Source organism: Limulus polyphemus, unplaced genomic scaffold, assembly GCF_000517525.1.
Source record: "Limulus polyphemus unplaced genomic scaffold, Limulus_polyphemus-2.1.2 Scaffold885, whole genome shotgun sequence".
NCBI classification, from domain to species: Eukaryota; Metazoa; Arthropoda; class Merostomata; order Xiphosura; family Limulidae; genus Limulus; species Limulus polyphemus.
In genome coordinates, this window is record NW_013666495.1 from 19,522 (window position 1) to 39,483 (window position 19,962).

Here is a 19,962-nt window from a genome sequence, read left to right on the forward strand (position 1 = left end):
TCCCGCTCGTGGTACTCGAGAATGTATGGCAAGTTTAGTCCAACTAGATCGTGAGTCGGGATATGAGCATAGTTTCAAACATAGCACGGTCGGGATCCCGAGAGGGAGCCAGAAAGAATAAAAAAAAATCGCATGCAAGTTTCTGATTCAGCGACCCTGGAAACTTACTCTTACACCTCCATCATGCCTGGGAGACATTTCGAGAACGATTTAGCCCCATTTATACCCCCTTGATTAGGGGACCACGTCATATGGATAAGGACACCCTAAGTCCACATACCCAGTTTGTTCCCGCTAGCTCCAGAACTGTGGGAGGAGTTAGTTGGACGTACATACGTATAAAACTATAAGCTGAATTAATATATAATTACGTGTGCGAGCATATTACACAATGTGCTTCATACCGTAGTTTGTGAACACTTGGTTATTGTTTTAAATTTCGAAATTACAGTTGTCAAATGTGTAGCATAATTTTTTGCTTTTTTTAAACTTTAGCAAACGTTCGCGCGTATAGATTTGTGTAATCTTCATGAATAACTTAGATTTCATGCTGCTACATATTAATCATAACATTCTATTATACACAGTATAGATTATTATGTTCTTCCTGTCGTTCTTTAAAGCGTTTAACATATCGTTTCCGGTTTATGTAAATCTCTCTACCACCCCATACGTAAAGATTCGCGAATTTTTACAGCGGGCCATTCAAAATGTTGCGCAGAAAATGCTTGCATCATGTGATATCAACCGCCGTTGAAGGGTTAAGAAATCGCTTTTAATGTGAAGGATATATACCAATCCTAGCGCTAGCGGCATGAAGCAATGAATTCAATCTTCGTCTACTTCTTTTTAGTTATAAATAAATATTCATTCTTGAAAACATGTCATATCAGTGAAGAACGTTAAAAAACATTGATTAATAAGAATAAAAAAATACCCTCCTCCATTTCAATTTCGCCACTCTAGTTCCTAGAGTTCACATCCCATAACACAGCTCAGAACGAGAGTGTCATCTGGTGTCACTGCCGCTTCGGTCTCTTTAAATTGGGAAGCAACTCATACAAGGAAGTAATATACTGATCAGGATATTGTTAATATTACACAAATAGTCAAGTAGATTACATGGGATTAGAAAGTGTGTTACATTTTAAGCATGACAACGTTTGAGAAAGAGAGTTAAATGTGAATCAAAGTACAGACAGTCAACAACTGAAGCTTACCAGCAGGAAACGACGTAAACAAAACCACAGCAGCGCCACTAAACTAAAATGAGCATTAATATTTAGAAATATTGAAATTTCCAGTTACAAGAGCTTTCTGGATACGAAGATGCCGGATAAAAAAGCTTTTAATGTCTCACGTACTGTTTGAGCTCAATCAGATTTTATTTTTCGATCAAGTATGTTTGGATGGATTTCATGTATTTTTGTGTGTTACATCAACCGAAGACACTTACACTGTAATTAGTATTTTTTAACTAGAGTACTTGTAAATGTTTTTATACAGTGTAAGGTGTTTTACAATATTTGTTATTGTTTAAAACTGTTTTTGTTATACATGATGCGGAAATACTGTACTTTAGAACAATTAAACAAGATGTTAAAAAGTTTCCTGTAAAATGTGGAAAGGGAAATGCTTTCGTAACCGGAATTTTCACCTATCAAGCACTACTTAGGTCAAGTAAAATGAAGCAACTACATTTTTTATTGCAACAGAGGTAATTTACTACTTGATCCAACAACGTCTACCTCAGGCTTCAGCTTATGAAGAAGTAAGACAGATTTGAGTATAAATATCAAACACCTACCTGTTGGCTCGGCATGGCCAGATAGTTAGGGTGCTTAACTCCTTAAATCGCGGGTTCGAATCCTCATCCCACTAAACACGCTTGCTCTTTCAGTCGTGACGAACAATCCCACTAGAGCCCAAGAGTTGGTGGCGGGTGGTGATGAATAGCTGTTATCTCTCTAGTCTTTCACTGCTAAATTAGAGACGGCTAGCGTAGATAGCCCTCGTGTAGCTTTGTTCGAAATTCAAACCAAACCTTTTATGATGAACAGAGCCTCCGAATAATGGAGAGCTTACTTATTCATAAGCTTAGGCCTGAGATAAACATTGTTGGACAGAAGCGTCGCTAGGCATTGGCACGTTAGGCCTGTGCCCCGATTTTATTTGACAGTGCACTGAATCCCTAGTTTGTGTCTTGAAAAATCGGAATAGAAAACCATGATCGGTATCATACTAAAACGCCGAAAATTCCCATCTCAGCTGTAACATAGAAATTACTCTCAGCTTAGCTCAGCTTCTAATTCACCACATTGCATCAGTCGAATGTTTGACACGAGCAAGAAAATGACGTGTGTACCTGTCCCTCTCCACCTGAAGCTTCTTTTTACGCTCAAGCGTTTTTGGATGTATTGTTTTTTTGTTGTTTTTTTTCATCGTCTTTTTCTCATTTTCTACATAAAGCTTCTAAAAATAATTGTGGTTGTTATTACTGGTGAAAATTATTTTTGTAAAATAAATAAATTTCTAAATTTATGTTTAATATTGTGACTGTGTCCTCTTTTCTTTTGTCTCTCTTTCCATTATACCAAGACTTAGTTGATGAGGGAGTACACATGTATTTAATCTCCATTTGTGCTAAAGGGCAGCAGGTGTGTGTGTTGAAACTTTGACCTACCAGTTGCCACCGGTAATTCTTTATTATAATAAAACAGTGGATCTAATCTAGAGAAACAGCTGAAAACATCCAATTACTTTGTTTAAAAACACATCCCCAGGTCTGGGGGGGGGGACAGATGCATGTGTCATTTTCTTGATTGTGTCAGACTCGCAACTGAACTCATAAAAACCCAGGATATCGACTGTGCCCGTAATAATAATAAATAAACAAAATCCCTAAACAAAATAAAAAAATATATGTGCACGAAACTACATAAGTTATTTGGAAAAAAAAGATTGTTAGTTTGGTTGTTGTTAAACGCAAAGTTATAAAATGGGCTATCTGTGTTCTGCCCAATGAATATCGAAACCCGGTTCTTTGTGTTGTAAGCCTGAAGACTCACCGTTGAGTCGCTGGGGACTGAAAAAGAGTACCAGCAAGTTACTGGTAATTAAAATAAACCGTCTAAAACTGTTAAATATTGCTAACGCTAAACTAAACTTATTGGGACTATATCCTTAGTGGTTAGGGAAGTCACCATTACAGCAAGTGTCCTATTAATAGCAACTACCACAATTCATTATTTTATATACACATAATATCCTGTCACTCAGTGATCAACCTATAGATAAACTTACGGTGATCAGATAGCTAATACCCTCTGCTTACCCCCATAAGGCTTTAGCTGATATTATCACACCATCGAGTATCTTTAGGTTAAATATTACATAAATTTTAGGAGATTGACAGCGAAAATGAAATATAAGTCAGGAATCTTGCATAAAAATGAGAATAAAAATTAAAATTGCCATTTTTTTATAGGAATATTCTTGATATAAAGTAAGATTTTACAAAAATAATTAATTTAATATATACAAAAGGTGAACGATTATCAAAATATGAAAATATAGACACTTTGACAGATTGCATTACAAGCTAACTAATAATACATGTTTAATATTGTGAAAACACAAACGACTTCTTAGCACGGATAAGTCCCCCAGAGGGACAACGCTAAATCTACGGACTTATAACGCTAAAATCCTGGGTTCGACTCCCCGCGGTGGCCAAACCGAATAGCCTATTGTAGCTTTGTCCTAAACCAAAAAAAAAAAAGAAATCCCAGGGTAAAAACTTGCAAATACTCAATATTTCGTTCTTCAGGAACCATCTACAATATATGTGTTATTTTTAAGACTGTTTAAAATAGAACTACTTTCAAGTCTATATAATGACACAAACTGTTATATTTGAAACACAGGTAATTTAAAATAATAAAAACATGATTTATGATCAATTTATATTTCCGCCCTCGTATATTTTTTTGCTATCTTTGAAAATATGTTTTTAAACTTGGAAGCGCGTGTATAAAGTAAAATAATAAATGTGATCTGTAATTATATTTAGTTGGGAATAATGTTAAAGACAATTTAATAAAAAAATTGCATAATAGCATACATATCTTTTATCATTTTTGTGATATTGCGTAGATGGCCCATTTATATCACGATAATCCGAAGATATGTGGGTTATACAGTTTAATCCTTATATCATAAACCAGAATCTGGGCTTAAAATGTTTACGCAATGTTTCATGGTTACTGTATGTTTTGTAGAAGAGCTTCCTTGATAGAAAGAATAATATAAGGGTTGAGTACTTTATGCCCCCCAATAGCACGGCGGAATGTTACTGTAAAAATGATACATTTTTGTATGATGAGTTAAACACAGAAAACAGAGCTATAGTATAACTTATTGTTCTCGTAGTTTTTCTTGTAGACACTCATATTTTGATGGTAAAGCAACAAACTTTATATAGATATTTTTATGGCATAAAAATTTAAAAACATAACTTTAGTTGAATAACAAAATAACAGAGTAGAACATCTTTATATGGTTCTGCAAAGATAAAGAAAGTCGGAAGTACTCAGATTTACTTTTCTGCTTTGCATAACCTTTTCTTCACCTCTACAAGAATATTTAAAAGTCACATTGAACTTTAACTTGTCTAACATACGTACTCTACTACTTAATTACCCTTCTGAAAATGGATTTATTGTTAAATGTAGAATGTATTTTTAGTATAGTTTCCTATGGAGATAAAATTCTGTTTTATCACAAGGTTGAATAATACATTATATAAATTACTCTTTCACGCTAGTTGTTTTCTCAATACTGCATTGTGCATGTAAGATTTTCCTGAGGGTCAAACTAGTGAGTTTAAAATTTATACAATTTTAAGACCAATAATTCATAGACAAATATGATGGGTAAATATCAAACACCTACCTGTTGGCCCAGCATGGCCAGATGGTTAGGGCGCTCGACTCGCAATCTGCGGGGCGCGGGTTCGAATCCCCGTCTCACTTTCAGCTGTGAGGGCGTTACAATGTTACGGTCAATTCGTTGGTAAAAGAGTAGCCCACTGGTGGGAGGTGATTCACTGCTAAATTAGGGACGGCTAGCGCAAATAGCCCTCATGTAGCTTTGCGCGAAATTCATAACAAACCTACCTGTTTGTCAGTTTTAGAAATGACCATTTTACGTACACGTACATATATACACGAGTAAATACGTTATTTTTCATCCACTTTATGAAGTTGACAAATAATCAACTAAACTTAATTTTGAAGGCTTTAAATCTTCCTAGTCTTCTCTGAGTCACTTTTTCTGACTTTTGAGTCTGGATATTATTTGGGAAGTTTCTAATCCAATGTTCATAAAGTATAATCTGATTTTGGAACCTACATTTAATTACCTCATTTATATAGTTCTTTGAGGATCTTTCTATGTTGGAAAATATCATCCATATTTATCTTCAGTAACTTCCAAATGGCGGTTTCTCATGAACAAAATCATCTTATAATTATTACAAGAGAAGTTTCTTTAAGAACCCACCATAATGAAGTACGATCAAAGATATAAAACTGCCCAGTTGAAAATTTGCAAATGACTCAGTCCTTACTTTTTAATAAGATATGAGTTGTGATTGTACAGCTGAGTACACATGAAACAGTGATATAAATAATTCATTTCTGTGCAAAATTATATTTTAGAATTATGGTGTTTCTGCTAAAACGGTCTTTCCAGTAGTGCAGTCAGTTAATTCCGCTCTCTCGAAGTTCGAAGGATACTGGACTACAGAATATAAATAATCTTCCTTTTTGCAATCGAGTCATCAAGAAGAACACCAAGCAGTAGCCTGATAAGTTCACAGTCAAAATGTTTGTTGACAATAATATATATATCACTTACAATACAATCACAAAAACAACTGCATTCAAGACACGTGTTCAGAGTGCTTGTTGGACTTGTAAGATCGCATGAAGACTTTATTGATTGAGCTCGTACTAGTTCAGTGTGTCCCCCTCTCCCGTGTCAGATGAAATAAAGCCTAATAGTTAGGTTTAACTACTGTGTTACTTTAAACTAGGTACCTTTTCAAGTTTGAACAATGCAACATACTTTATCCAAACTTAAACTAAATGAAATGACTCCAAAATTCTTACAAACACCACTCACTTCACAACATGACAGTGAAAGTTTAAAATAAAGCCAAATCTACTTACTCTAGATCAGTGGTTCCCAACCTTTTGTGGCCCTCGCCCCCCCCCTCCCCTGAAAAGTGGGCATTAGACATTTTCTCTTGGCGATATTTGGGGGAACGGACCTTGTCTCTAGAGGCCTCTTCCGCTCACTCCTGGACCCTCATTTCGCACTTCCAATGGGTGCCAACACCCCTGGTTGGGAACCCCTGCTCTTGATCTTACATATGAACAAAAAAACAAACTCCCGGGAAGTTTAAAGTTAAAACCATTATAAATATCTGTGTAAAATCCTGACTATCCTTAAAATTTGAATATCATATCTCTCCTCAAAATCATTTCTAGCTTTTCTATTTTCAATATCTCTATTTTACAGGGACAAACATGGCTTTTTATGCAAAAATAAAGGAATACTTGCCCACAAAACTCATCTAACATACAAGAACTGTGTCCACTTAGTATCAAGGTTTAGGTGCGACAACCTCTGACCTTTATCGGCAGGAATAATAACTTTATATGTCTGAGCATCACATGCTATCTTCAAGATAAATTTATTCATCGTCAACTAGCTAGCCTATTTTTTAAATGCTTTCAAAACAGAGGAAATTAGTGTGTTACTTGAGCAAAACTCGACATATTCATTCTGAAAACACTGAAAACAACAGTAGTTTTCAAACAAAAATACATATTAACTATATGAAAATCAGGCACATAGCAAGTAATAAAACAAATGAGAGAGAGAGAGTATCCACACTCGTGACCAACATAATTCAAACACCACATAGGTATCAACTAAATATTTAACCTGTGAGAATGTATTTCCACCCACGTCTCCTTTTCCTATCGACTTTGATCAGCAACAAACTTTGCCTAAGACAAAACTAGCCAACACTCATGGAGATATCATATCTCACTCAAAGCATTACAGCTTGTATTTATATACAGAACTGAGATTGTACTTATTTATATTAAATATATATATAAAAACACCTCTCAAAATGTTTTAATCTGCTTATCAAAATATTTTCACATAACAAGTAAACTATCAGGTTTTCCCAAATTTAAATTATTAAATACGGTGTTTTAGAATTTCACATTTCATAGACAACTTCACTCCGCCATTCGTGTTTCTGTATAGAAACTAAACTAAAACCTGCCAATACATGCACAATATAGCTCAACCCATGACTATGTTACTTCCATTCCTTATGGCAAAGCTCAGTACCTGCAGAACATTTCAGTGTCAAAACAGAATTATTCCTTCCTCGCACTATTAAAACATGCAGTCTCTCTGCTTCTTTGATTATTGCCTTTCAGGCTAGTATTCACGGTTATTATATCCTATATATTCTATTGGGTAACATTATCCAATGGCTCAAAAACAAGGTTACAATATCCTTTCAGTTGGCAACCTTTTGATTACCTGACTGTCCTAGCTTTCTTGTATAATGAAGAGACCCTGCAATAGTTGTGGACAAACTGTTGGGTGGTGATCTTTAATTAGTATCTCACAAAGGTATTCACAAAGCAAGGATACACAACTCCATTTAAATCATTAGCTTATTTAACCAAATGATTGTCTAGCTTGTGTATTCCCATTCTCAAACTCATTGGATTTGAATTTGATTTCTGAATTGGCTAGGGTATTAGAGGATCTTCCATAATGTATGGTTGCAACATATTCAAAAGCATTTGTCCCATGAATACTGGATCTCATAAGTCAGAGAGCTAACTTATCTGAGTTCGAGGTAGTGGCCAAGAAGGTCCTTTTCCTGGCTGTCTTATTACAGACACAAAAATTATAAAGCAGGTTTTCATAGCCAACTTCTACTCTCATAAGCGTGGTAATTTTTGCCTGGAAAATCATATGGGTGCTCGGAAAACAGCATGGCATAACTCCCTCTCAGTTATTGATTTCTTTATCAAATGACCATTCTACTCGGTATTAGTCACATTTTCAAACTATTTGGGTTCAGTCTCAAATGCCTGGGTCAGTCAAGGTATTGGAGGTTCTTTCATAATATATGGTCACAGTCTAACCATGAGCATGCCTCCCATAAAATCTGTATTTCTTAAGTCAGAAGGCCAACTTGTCTTAATATGAGGTGGGAATTAGAAAAATCCTCTCCCTAACTGTCTTGTCATAAGCATACAAGAGAAACCCCACAAAAGGTTTGTAAGAAACATTGCTACTCTTATAGGAGTGGGATTTTCGCTTAGAAAATCACATGTTTGTTTGGAAAGTAAGTTTGTATATGTGTCTTTCAGTCATTTATTTCTCGACCAAATGACAATCCTAGCTGAATGAAGAAATAGCTTTAATCCAAGCCATACTGACAAGGGGGTTGTTGTTGATAACTTGGCTGATCACTGAAACTTTCCATCACCTCTTCAGATGTTCCCTCATCTGACTTATAAAAGATGGCCAGATATGTACTAGCTGAGGTGGCATGATCACTGACAGCCTCATCTTTCTCAGACTTGTCAGATTCAACCTCCAACTACTGGGCTGGTTAGGATACTATAAGTTCTTCAGCTTATTCACGTCTTGGATAAGCTTGCACAGTGAGAATACTAGATATCATAGGTCAGAGGTCAAACCGTCTAAATACTAGATAGGGACAAATTCAATCAGGGCCAAGTGTGTTTTTATGCTGCAGGTGTGTACTAATGTCACATCTAGTCTCCAGGCTAGAAGTACTTCTCCCTGAATGTCTTTTCATGGCATCCTCTTTTTGGTGGAGCATTAGTCATGGCTGCTCTAATTTATTCCATATATGCCCGAAGGAAATTAATGTTCTGAATTAGGAGTTGGGCTGTACTTCAAGTTCACAGAGAATGTTGCTTTGCATTGTTAAGTAAATCTCAGTTGAATAGTACACTTTCATTATTTACAACAGGTCGTCATTGGTTCCACCAGGGCTTATGTACCTGGCAAGTATCTGCTTATTCATCCATTCAGCCAAACCATTGGACTTTGCGTGGTATGATGAAGTTAAATTCTTCACCACATCCAGTGACTCACTCAACTGAGAGAACAACTGACTGTTGAAGCTCTTTACCTAATTAATATGAATCTCTCAAGATGCACACAGCTCGGGCAATGAACTTTAACAGTCAGTTGTCCATTGTTCTGCCAACATATCAGCAACAGACTGTTCTAGTGTGTCAACCATTTGATATGTTTTGACCCACTTTGTGAAGTTCGTACAGTGTTGTCACTGCACTCAACATCACAATTCATTCCTGGCTAGTAGTGTCATTGTCAGATGTTAGCAAGAGTATGACCTTTATTCCTTGTGTCATACAGAGTTAGGAGAATCTGGTTCCACAGGGTGTGAGAGATCAAGAGATGTAGCATAGGTCAACTTCCACATCTTAATGATCATGAGTAGCAGTATAACACACCATTGTATACTTGCAATTGCTTGTATAAGGTCACAAACGATATGCATTTATACCAAGTTCCTAAACCTGCACTGGGCATATGCTCCCTTGCTTCGAATTAAGGAGTATCAATGCTTATTCAGGATCACTCAGTTGCTCTTCCTGGAGAGTATAAATGGTGAGATATATTAAAGAATCACCTGTGAAATTACTGACTATTTGGTTCTGCACCACAATAGCAAAAATGATCACAGTTTCAGCTCAGTGTCCCAGATTAGGACATTGAACAAATGAGCATGGTCTCATTGTGTGGTAAGATAATCCATCAGCATTGTTGTGTTAAGCTCCTGAGCAATGTTGTTGATCTTGTCATATTCTTGCAATGTTGTCATTCAGCATGCAGTCACCCCCTCCTCATTATTAAAGTTTATGAACAATTTCAGTGACACATGATCCACTCTGAAAGTGGACTTTCTGCCATATAAGTAGTGTAGAAGTGCTTCACGAATACTACAATTGAAGGGAGTTATTTCTTTACGATATAGTATCAGCATGCTGGGACAGTAAGAGTACTACTCATATATGCATTTACTCACTCCACCCAATCTCTGTGACAGCACTGCACCAACTCCACTATCACTGGCAGCTGTATCCAACAATCTTATTTTGGATATGCTAGGATAGGTGCCTCCATTAAAGATCAGTTCAAGGTGAGGAATATGTGCTTCCACTATGCAGATCACCTGAAGTGAGCTTTAGCTTTAATGATGGCAGACATGAGTATTGCTACCTTGGAAAATTTTGCCACAAAACGTTGATACACAACACAAACTCAAAGAAGCTTTTACTCTTCTTTTTCATGAGTCAGGCCATTATGATCTTTGAAGGGTCCGTTGAGGCACTTTCTTTGCCCATGATATGACTGAAAAACTATTGATGCATGTATAAGTGCACATTTTCTGGATTTTAGCGTTTACCCTGCTGTCCATACGCAATACTATGTAAAATCATAGAGAGGCTGATTACAACAGACTCAAACATTTGGTCAAATACCAAGATATCGCCCAAATATACCAAGCACTTCTCTAATTGAAAATGTTTAATTGTTAGCTGTTTTAACCTTTCAAAAGTAGTTAGAACATTACACAGCCTGAAGGCTATGATCCAGACCTCAAATGCTGAAAGCCGTTTTGGCTCTGCCCTCGTCATCCAGTTGGACTTGTTAATATCTAGAGACTGGTAGCCAACATTCAACACAAATCCCATGGCAAATCCTGACAATTAGTACTGAATGACCATACCCTCTCAGAGAGCTGGGTTATCCCATCCTTTAACATTCAATTTATCCCACTACTGTCTATTTTCCTAGTGCTCCAGGAAAGTTGGCAGTGTAGTTGTTTAATAGGACTCTATGACCTGTATCTGTGATGAAGTTTCTAACCCCAGTTGGCCATTCAGTCAAACAAAAATATTGGCATACTTAACCAGTAAGTCACTGAGACTCTGGTACTGAGTTGAGTCCAGACTACTTCTGCAATCCTCAACTAGCGATCTCAGGTGGGCTGGGAGCAGAGCATGAACATTCATGTAACAGAAGGAGCCCTAGCATCATTGCTAGTGTCAGACTGCTCTGCTGTGCTTGACATGCCAATGAATATTCTAGCAAGAAGCTGGAGTGCCAATGAACTGTAGTTGCAAAACAACTTAGAGACATCTAACCTTCTGGCTCAGTGTAATACAAACAGAAACACATGCATTCATGTTCTCAGTAAACTATAGCACACCTCTTGTGTGTTGCAGGTACTGTAATAATTCCTTTTTCTATATATATACAAGTTGTCCATTGACTACCATTGGGTTTTGATTAGCATTGGACAGATTTTCCACTGAAACTAAATTCCATCCCTAGAATGCCAATCACACATCCTAAGTTTATGACAACAGTTTTTGTCCTATGACTCACCCGACCCAAATGCAAGATGAGACTTGTCTCTCTTTCCACGTCAAGTAGCCAGAATGAAATGTGTGACCACTGGCTAGAGTGGTAGCCTCACTTGGAGTGCCTGATACACAGCAGTGTCTACTAGGGTTGTTGAAGCTCCTGTGTCCACCAGGAATTCCACAGTCCTACCATGCACATGCACAGACATATATTAAGTACTACTCAGCCCAGACAAAGATGGGCTTACCACAACATATTTTGGCACAGACTATTATGCCCTCATGAGTTGGGAGATAGATTTAACTCAGATTCCGTTAGTTCTATGGAGCTTCACTCATGGCAACAACTGGTCTCTGCCACATTTGCACTGGTATTCCTGTTGTATTGGTGCTTACATTGTGGAGGTGCCTGGATACCATTTCCTAGGGGCTGGATACCAGCCTGTTTGTATTCTAGCTCCTTGCTGTGCCAGTTTTGGTTTGTTTTCAACAGAAGGCAAACTTGGCATTGTACACCACTATGGATTGGGCAGTTCGTAATAAGATGAGCCCTGATAGCTGATGCTATCAGCTTCCTTATCTTCAGCAATGCTCAGTCCAAGGTAGTCACCTCAAACCTCATTGCTGCCAACACTGCCTTTGTTAGAACATGGATGTCACACACACACTCAAGTGATGCCTCATTGTGTCACTCAGAAGTCTGTCAATGAACTTGCAAGCTAGGATGTATTTGCAATCTGTAGCCACCACTGAAGGATACACTTTTCCATGCAGGTAACACAAATCATAGTCAAATACATCTGAAAGCCTTAAATTTGGCAGAGTGGAAGGCTCAGTTTTCCACCAGATCAAACTATCAGCATAACTCAGCCACAACTGAGTTAAAATCAGCCAACATCTCCTCCAGTAAGTGTTCAACAACATCAAGCATTGGACCATGCAGACATAATAACAGACACAACATCTCCTGTTCCTGTAACCAATAGTTCCTGGCAATTCAATGCCAGAACCTGCTTTTCTTGCTCCCTTGAATATGACAGGGGAGATCTGCTTTGTGCCAACCACATATGTACACGGTCTAGATGCAGATCTGTTACATAGTACCCCACAATGTGTTTTGAACGTGGCTGTCTGATATATGGGAGGTACACTTGATATTTCAGTGACCTAGAGTCATACACTTAGACAAATGCCAACTTGGGACTCTGAGTGTCCTGCTAGACTCCATATCACCATACAACTTTCAGTTGCGTCAGCAACTTGCCTCTCTTCTTAAAGAAGCTCTTGCCAGTTCCACTTTCCAATCTCATATGATGAAGACAATTACTGCATCACCAGACAGTGATATGGTTTGCTGTAATGGACTTTTTCATCTTTGATGCCGTCCTTTCGCGACCATGCCGCATTTGGGTACTTTCCTCCACTTTTTAATAAGGGGATATATGCTGTGTTATCAAATGGAGATAAAGATCACTGAAGTGGACTTTATCAACCTGCTGTGCCTCTATTTTCATTGGTGTGGCATCTGGGTATATCTCTTCTCTGAGAGGTTCCAACTGGCCCACTGATTGCTGTCATATCCAGTGAGGACTTTCTGGCTCATCTTCTAACGTTGTGAAACTCATTGATGGTAACCTGTGACTAAGGGCTAAGTGGTCAGTTGCCTTTTTTCTCAGAGAAGATTCACACATTGTTCCATGCTATGTTTGCTTTTTTTCATTCTGGATCTTGATAAGGTAGGGTATCTCTCTATGCAGAGAAATTCCTGTGATCACCATCACTTGTCAAACAGTCATAATGGGGCTCGTGGTCAGAGCAATGGGTAAAACAACTTCTGTTGGTCACGCACATCCACCGAAGATGCCCTGTGACTCATTTACTCGGCAGTTGGCCTCTCCTCTCAAATTGGCTATATAGTCTACTAACCATCAATCTCATTGTTGGCAAGTGCTTGTTATCTTGCTTTCCAGCGGAACAGCTCATGATGTTAAATGTATTTCATCTCACTCCAAAGTGAGACAGTGGGGTTCTTATCCATTGGCTAGTATTTGCTAAGAGTTTTAAGGAGACCACCCCAGTGGGTCTCAGAATCCTCAGCTTGTCAATTAATCTCTCTATCACACACCATCATACAGAATACACTGCCCCAGATAGGCTTCGTTTCTGAGTGATAGGTTAAAGGGTGTTGGCTTCAAGGGACCTTTACACCATTGGTAAAAGTCCCAGAGCCATGAGAGGGCTTCTCCCAAATAAAACCAACCTATTCAATGACCCATTTACTTCTTCAAGCAGCTCATCATCTCTCATGTCATATAACTCCCATGGTGCAGAAATTGCCATTTCAGCAATTTCCTTGGTATTCTTACTTATTAAGAATTCTTTTACTATTCCCATTAGTAGGTTACATCTACAACTACCAGATCTTATGGCAACAGGCCCAACATTTCACCTTTCTGTGTTATCTTGTGAATAATCAACAAAACAGAAATAAAAAGGTAGGCCTGCTAATAGCTATAGGTTTTGAATCTTGGGTGCATATGAGTTGCAACAATTGAGTGACAAACAAAGAGGCTCCATGCAGATTTATACAAAAAAAAACAAATATTCAATAATTCACAGTCAACAATGCAAATAAACAATAATGCATTAACACAATACACAACAATACAATGAATAAATAAGCGATTGTGTATATTTTAAAGCTTTAAGTACAAAGTATAGGATTAGCAAGAGTTAATGAAGAGCTAAAGGAAAAAAAATTATGTTGATCTTTCTACTTATCCTTATAAGCTAGGCTACGTAAAATGAAACCACTGAATAAAAATAACCTCGAGTTTAGATACTCTCACTTTAATGTACGTAAATACAACACAGCTGTGGAATCCAAGAAACCTTTACTTAAAAATGCTCTAACAACTATGCTTCACATGAAAGTAAATCTAACTCTAAAACTCGTTTGTGTAAAGTGAATATAAACAAGTTTGAATCGCTGCGAGAATCTTTTGGTACTCGTCCTGGACAAAGGTGAAAAATCTAACACAGAAGTTCTCCTGAAATGAGATAAAAACAAGTTAACAGAATAAGAACACACAAAATCCTCCATAAGTATATATAAAACTTATATTAAATCAGTAGAAAATATCTTTGATTCTAATGTAAAATCTGCTTTCTCAGACACAAACAATCTTAAATATGTCAATACACCCTGAAGTTCCTGACACAACAAAACGGTGATTTTTCGATCAACTGGTCAGAGGTTAGTGAAGAATAAAGGCGAGTTGACTCGGAACTACTGTATTATTTACAGATAAGAATCACTTAGCTCACTTGGTCAGTTATGATCGAGACACCTTTTATGTTCCTTTCAACAACACAGTTATCACCACAGTGGTTGGTGTGGGCTTTTTCCTTTCCAGCACCTCAAAGTGTAACGTGGTAGACATGGCTTCAGCAATGGTGAAAATATTCTTCACCTTTAAATATTGTTACATCAGTTTATTGGGAAGCCACTCAATCAATTTATCTATGAGTATATCTTTCCAATTTGTTGTGACCATTGCTGAGTATACCTTCCCGTGCAATTAATGCTGATTGTTTGTCTGTGTAGTTGGAAAGCCCTTCAGTGATGCATCTCTTTTAAGCCTTAAACTTGGCTTCTTAAATTGCTCTATTTTCCAGCACATTGAATCTGTGATGCAGCTCATCCTCAACGGTTTACACTCGTTTAACTATACTTCATCCAGGTAGCGAGCAACACCCAGGACTTGACTTTAAAGGTTCAGGACCATATGTTGGACTGCCAGCACCATTGTCCATTCATTCCAGCAGTCACCTACTTGAAACATATCAAAAGCTGATCCAAATCCTTCTTTTTTCAACCCTTGAAGATCACAAGTGTGATTTGTTTTGTCACATTTACTGGCCTTGCATGTCAATCCAAAACCTCTCCCTCAAAGGCTAACTTTATGAACACCAGGTGGAGGTGTTCCTAATCTTATCAGCTCTTCATGGAAACTATTTACTGGTACCTCACCACTCCAATGAGCAGTTACCCAATATTCCATGATGGCCTGTGGTGGCTTGTCATACAGCCCTGCTTAGTTCCAGTTGTCAGGAGCTCCTGTCAATTTGATTGGGATTCTATCAATCTATCTAGGTACCTTCAGCAACGATTCACAGTCTTTACCTGTGTGTGTCCATCATCTCACCTTTTAGGGAGACAACTCTGACTGTGAAGGTCAACTGACTCATCCAGCTTTTCTAGTCTACTCATTATTTGTCCTTTTGGCCAGAACCAGGATTGTGCTCTGATTGGCGATGAACTGGAATTTTGAATTAAAAAGTTATATCACAATAGTAGAGGATATGGTATGCCTACATACTACAATAGGTTACCTTTTGAAAGCGTTAGTGATTTATTATTATTATTACATTACTACTAAATATAATAAAACATTTGTTAAGCAGATGATCAAAACTACTGACACAATGACACTAATCTGGTGATAAAGCAAGGTGTGGCCTAACTGTTCCTTTAACAAAGTATTATGAATTTCACTTTCTATACAAAAACTTATGACTTTTTGTTTAATGTAAATAAGGATTACGAACTGAAAAAGACAATCAAGAGCTTAAAGAGGAATCGGCGATTGCTTAAAAATGCCCCCAAGTGGCACAGTGGCATGTCTAAGGACTTACAATGCTAGAATTCGGGTTTCGATACCCGTGTAGGGCAGAACACAGATAGCCCATTATGTAGCTTTGTGCTTAATTACAAACAAAAGCTTAAACATAAATGGTGAGTTTAACTTTTTACTCTTTTTGGTGGTGTGATTATGTAAGAACGGCCAGGAAGGACCAATTTACCCCTTGTCGTCTTGACGTTATATTGGTTTACTGTTTTAGCCACAAACTAAACATAATATATTACACGTTTTAAGGACACAAAGAGGCCTACTGGTCCATTTAAGATGTTCAATCCACTAAACTAAACTAAGCAACAACAAAATAAAAAAAAAAAATATCAAAGCCAGCCCTTATCAATTGGTGGTATAGGAAGGAGTGTCGAAGTGGGAGTACTTGGCTAGATATGCAGATTTTACAATGGGAGATTGCAAGAATAATGAGCTGCTAAAAGCAGCTCCCATGCTACCAAAGGCAGCTCAACCTAGGGGCTTATAATAATATAATATAATTTACAGTTGCTATATTAGTGAAATATGTAAAAGTGGGGCGCTACAGCAACCCCGATTCCGAAGCCTTTGTCAACTAATATTATAACATCTGCTCGTAAACTCCGTTATGTTTACTGCACCACCACATCTAATGACGACCCATTTTAAAGGCCAACTACCCTGTAAGTAAAGTAAAACTGTCTTAGTTAAAGATGACTCCTACCCTGCAAAAATAAATCTATAATTACAATACGAGTTAATTAATTGTTAATAATTTGAATTGCATATTTCAGCTGTAAATAAGGTAAATGATACCAGATGGCAGGTTATATTGGCAGTTGTGGAGTTCGGACTATGTTCCGTTTTTATTGTTGTTAAATTTCAACACCACTACGCAAGAAGTATGATATAATGTTAGTCTTTTGCTCTACCAAATCACTATTATTAGAGTTAGTATTCGTCAAGTCTTTGTATGTAAACTTATTTATATCTATGATGTAGATAAAAATTATTATTTGGTATTAACATAACATATAAATGTTAATAGTTTAACTTTAAAGTTTAAGGACATAGACAAAACAAGTACCCTTTTGAGTTTTGGATCATCTGCCGTCTACTGTAGTATAAGTTCTAGCTTAGCTTTACCATCAACTGAACTAAATTACAGAAAAGAAGAAAAAACCAAAGCCATTCCTTATCATTTGATATATTGATTTTTCCCTTAAACTCTCTTGAATTTATTGTATACAACTCATTCCAAAAGTTAACCACCCTGTTAAAGAAATAAAACTGTCAAATTCAAAGACTGAGCTGAAGATGAATTGTATCCTGCCAAAATTTGTGTCCTATAGTCTTATCATTCTCACCATTAAGTAAGATAATGCATTGATGTTATAAATAATAAATTCCTTAAACACCTCAAACAAATCCCTTGTAACTCTTCCCTTTTCTAAAGAACATTTCAAGAGCTATTATTTTTAACTGCCTTTTTTGACAACTTTTCCATACTAGGTATCATTGCAGTAGTAGTAATAGCCTTCGTTTGAACCTTTTTCAACATTTCAATGTCCTTTGTAAGGTAAAAAGTCTAAGAGTGAATTTATTACTCCAAATGAGACCTAATGAGTGACCTTTGCAATGAAATTATAACCTATTTAGACTTGTATTCTATACTTCTGTAGATATAATCTAAAATCTCATTAGCCTTGTCACTAGCAAAAGCAAGTTTCTTGGATAGCTTAAGAGATTAATTAACCAAAACATCATTATCCATTTCTTCCATAACATTCTTATGGTTATTTCCTTAAAAATTATAAATCAAATTATGATAATCCACATGCATTACCTTAAATTTACTATAGAGTTTAAATAGCCATATGGCATTTGTTTGCCCAACTCATCAAATATTTTAAATTCTTTTGTAAAGCAGAAATATCTTCCTCACATCCAGCAATACCTAAAACCTTAATATTATAACCAATTTTAAATTTTTTATTGACCATTCTTTAGTCTGTAGCATTGACATAAATCAAAAACAATGTATCTCGCGGATAACACGCAAAGCACAAAAATCAGACTTACTAATAACATGAGGTTCTTGGATCCAGGACTTGGATATATATATATATATTTCCTGATGAGTTATGATAGTTAAGTCACAATGAAAGAGACAAGACATAGATTTACACAAAGTACAAATATGTGATGATACTCTCACAGTTTAAGTCCAAACAACAATGCAGTGCAATACAATAAACAGCAATACAGTTTGCAGTTTGGTAAGCAATTATTTGTGTTTTAAATAGAAAAGTGTAAGATAGCAAAGTGGTGAAGGCTAATAAACAATAAGCTCTTGCTGGTACGAGTTCTTCCACCTGTAAATTAGTTGAGAATGTAAAAGAGAAATGCTAATGGACAGTGAAGCTCAAGGGCAATTCCATTAGCAACTGTTATCTGATTCCCCAACAAGAATAACTTGACTCGCATAGTAAAAACAATGTTGTTTTTCCTGTAAGAGAACCAATTAAGCATGATTAACTTAGGCTAGTTTGCTCCTTAAGGAAAGTGAAGGTTAGTAACACATTTGAGCTCCCATATGTGTCCAACCCAGAAATTGTGAAACAGCATAATTTTGAAAATATTAATTTTAACTAAAGGGGTTAGAAAATATATATAGTACATCCCTTTACTATAAGAACAAAGATCCTAACTCTGAGCCCTGAAATATCGTACTTGTATCATTAATCCAGATTGATTGAACTCCATTTATAATAACCCTCTGCTTTCTTCCATCCATCCACTTTTTTTGTCCATCAAGACAACTTATCCCCCACACGGTTAGAAGTAATTTTAAACAATCCTCGGTACCTTTTCAAATGCTTTCTGAAAATCCAGATACACTAAATTCACAACCTTACCCTCATCTACAATAAGAAGTAACTTCTTCAAAGAATTTCAAAATATTAGTAAGGCACGACTTACCTGTAGTGAAAACGTGTTTATTATCCAACAAACTTTTAAGCTTTGTTAAATAACTTTGTAAAGCATCTTTTCTCAGACTTTTAAAAACTTTTCCCACTGCTAATCTAAGGCTAATCTGATGTGGTAGTAGTAGTTCTTGGCAGTTATTTTGATTTTAAAATAATTATCTCCTAAGAAATAATTACTCATCAAGGGTGCTCGAAGATTAAACAATCCTCCTTCACCCTACTTGTGGCATAAGGTTACATTTCAATTTATGGTCAGCGGAATAATGAGCCGTATGGGCGAAAGAATAATTAGTCACTTTATCGATTTAAAAAAAAGAAACAGAAATATACATACATATATATATATATATATACATACATACATATACAAATGTATGAAGGTGAGGCAAGTAGGCAGTAGTGAAGGCAAGTCCAAGGCATGGCAGAGGTCAGTTGAAGAAGGAGAAAGTCGGCAGCTGATTTTGACAAGTTATCGAAATGAAATCTGATAATTACTGGATCAGTTTTTATCACCTTCCTTGAAAATAGAAGTAACTAGCCATCTTTTAATCCTCTGACACCTGCCTACTATTCAAGGACTTGCAAACAATAATAACAAGTGGTTCACAAAAATATACCTTAACCTCCTTCAAAACTCTTGCATAATTATTATCTGGCCCATGAGCCTTATCAGTGTTTAAACTTCCCAGTTTTTATGCCTGAAAAAGCTCAGAATTACTGTGATCATTTTGTTTAATCTTGTTTCCATCTAGAAACTGTCCA

The 19,962-nt window shown here is 36.6% G+C and overlaps 2 protein-coding genes across 4 annotated transcripts in view; one reads left to right on the forward strand and one right to left on the reverse strand.

The window, feature by feature from the left end:
• The window catches only part of LOC111086154, a 26,599-nt gene extending 12,668 nt beyond the window's left edge, over window positions 1-13,931 (reverse strand). The window contains exon 1 of the mRNA XM_022387855.1: window positions 13,818-13,931. Within this exon, the coding sequence (XP_022243563.1) occupies window positions 13,818-13,931 (114 nt within the window). The remainder of the gene's footprint in view (window positions 1-13,817) is intronic.
• A 3,109-nt stretch (window positions 13,932-17,040) lies between these two features.
• Window positions 17,041-19,962, forward strand: part of LOC106461038 (trafficking protein particle complex subunit 12-like) — a 78,564-nt gene continuing 75,642 nt past the window's right edge. The window contains exon 1 of one of the 3 annotated variants that reach the window (XM_013920822.2): window positions 17,041-17,112. The gene's annotated coding sequence lies outside the window, so the exon portion shown is untranslated. Of the gene's footprint in view, window positions 17,161-19,962 lie in introns of all 3 variants that reach the window. The other 2 variants (XM_013920821.2, XM_013920823.2) reach the window with 2 other exon arrangements.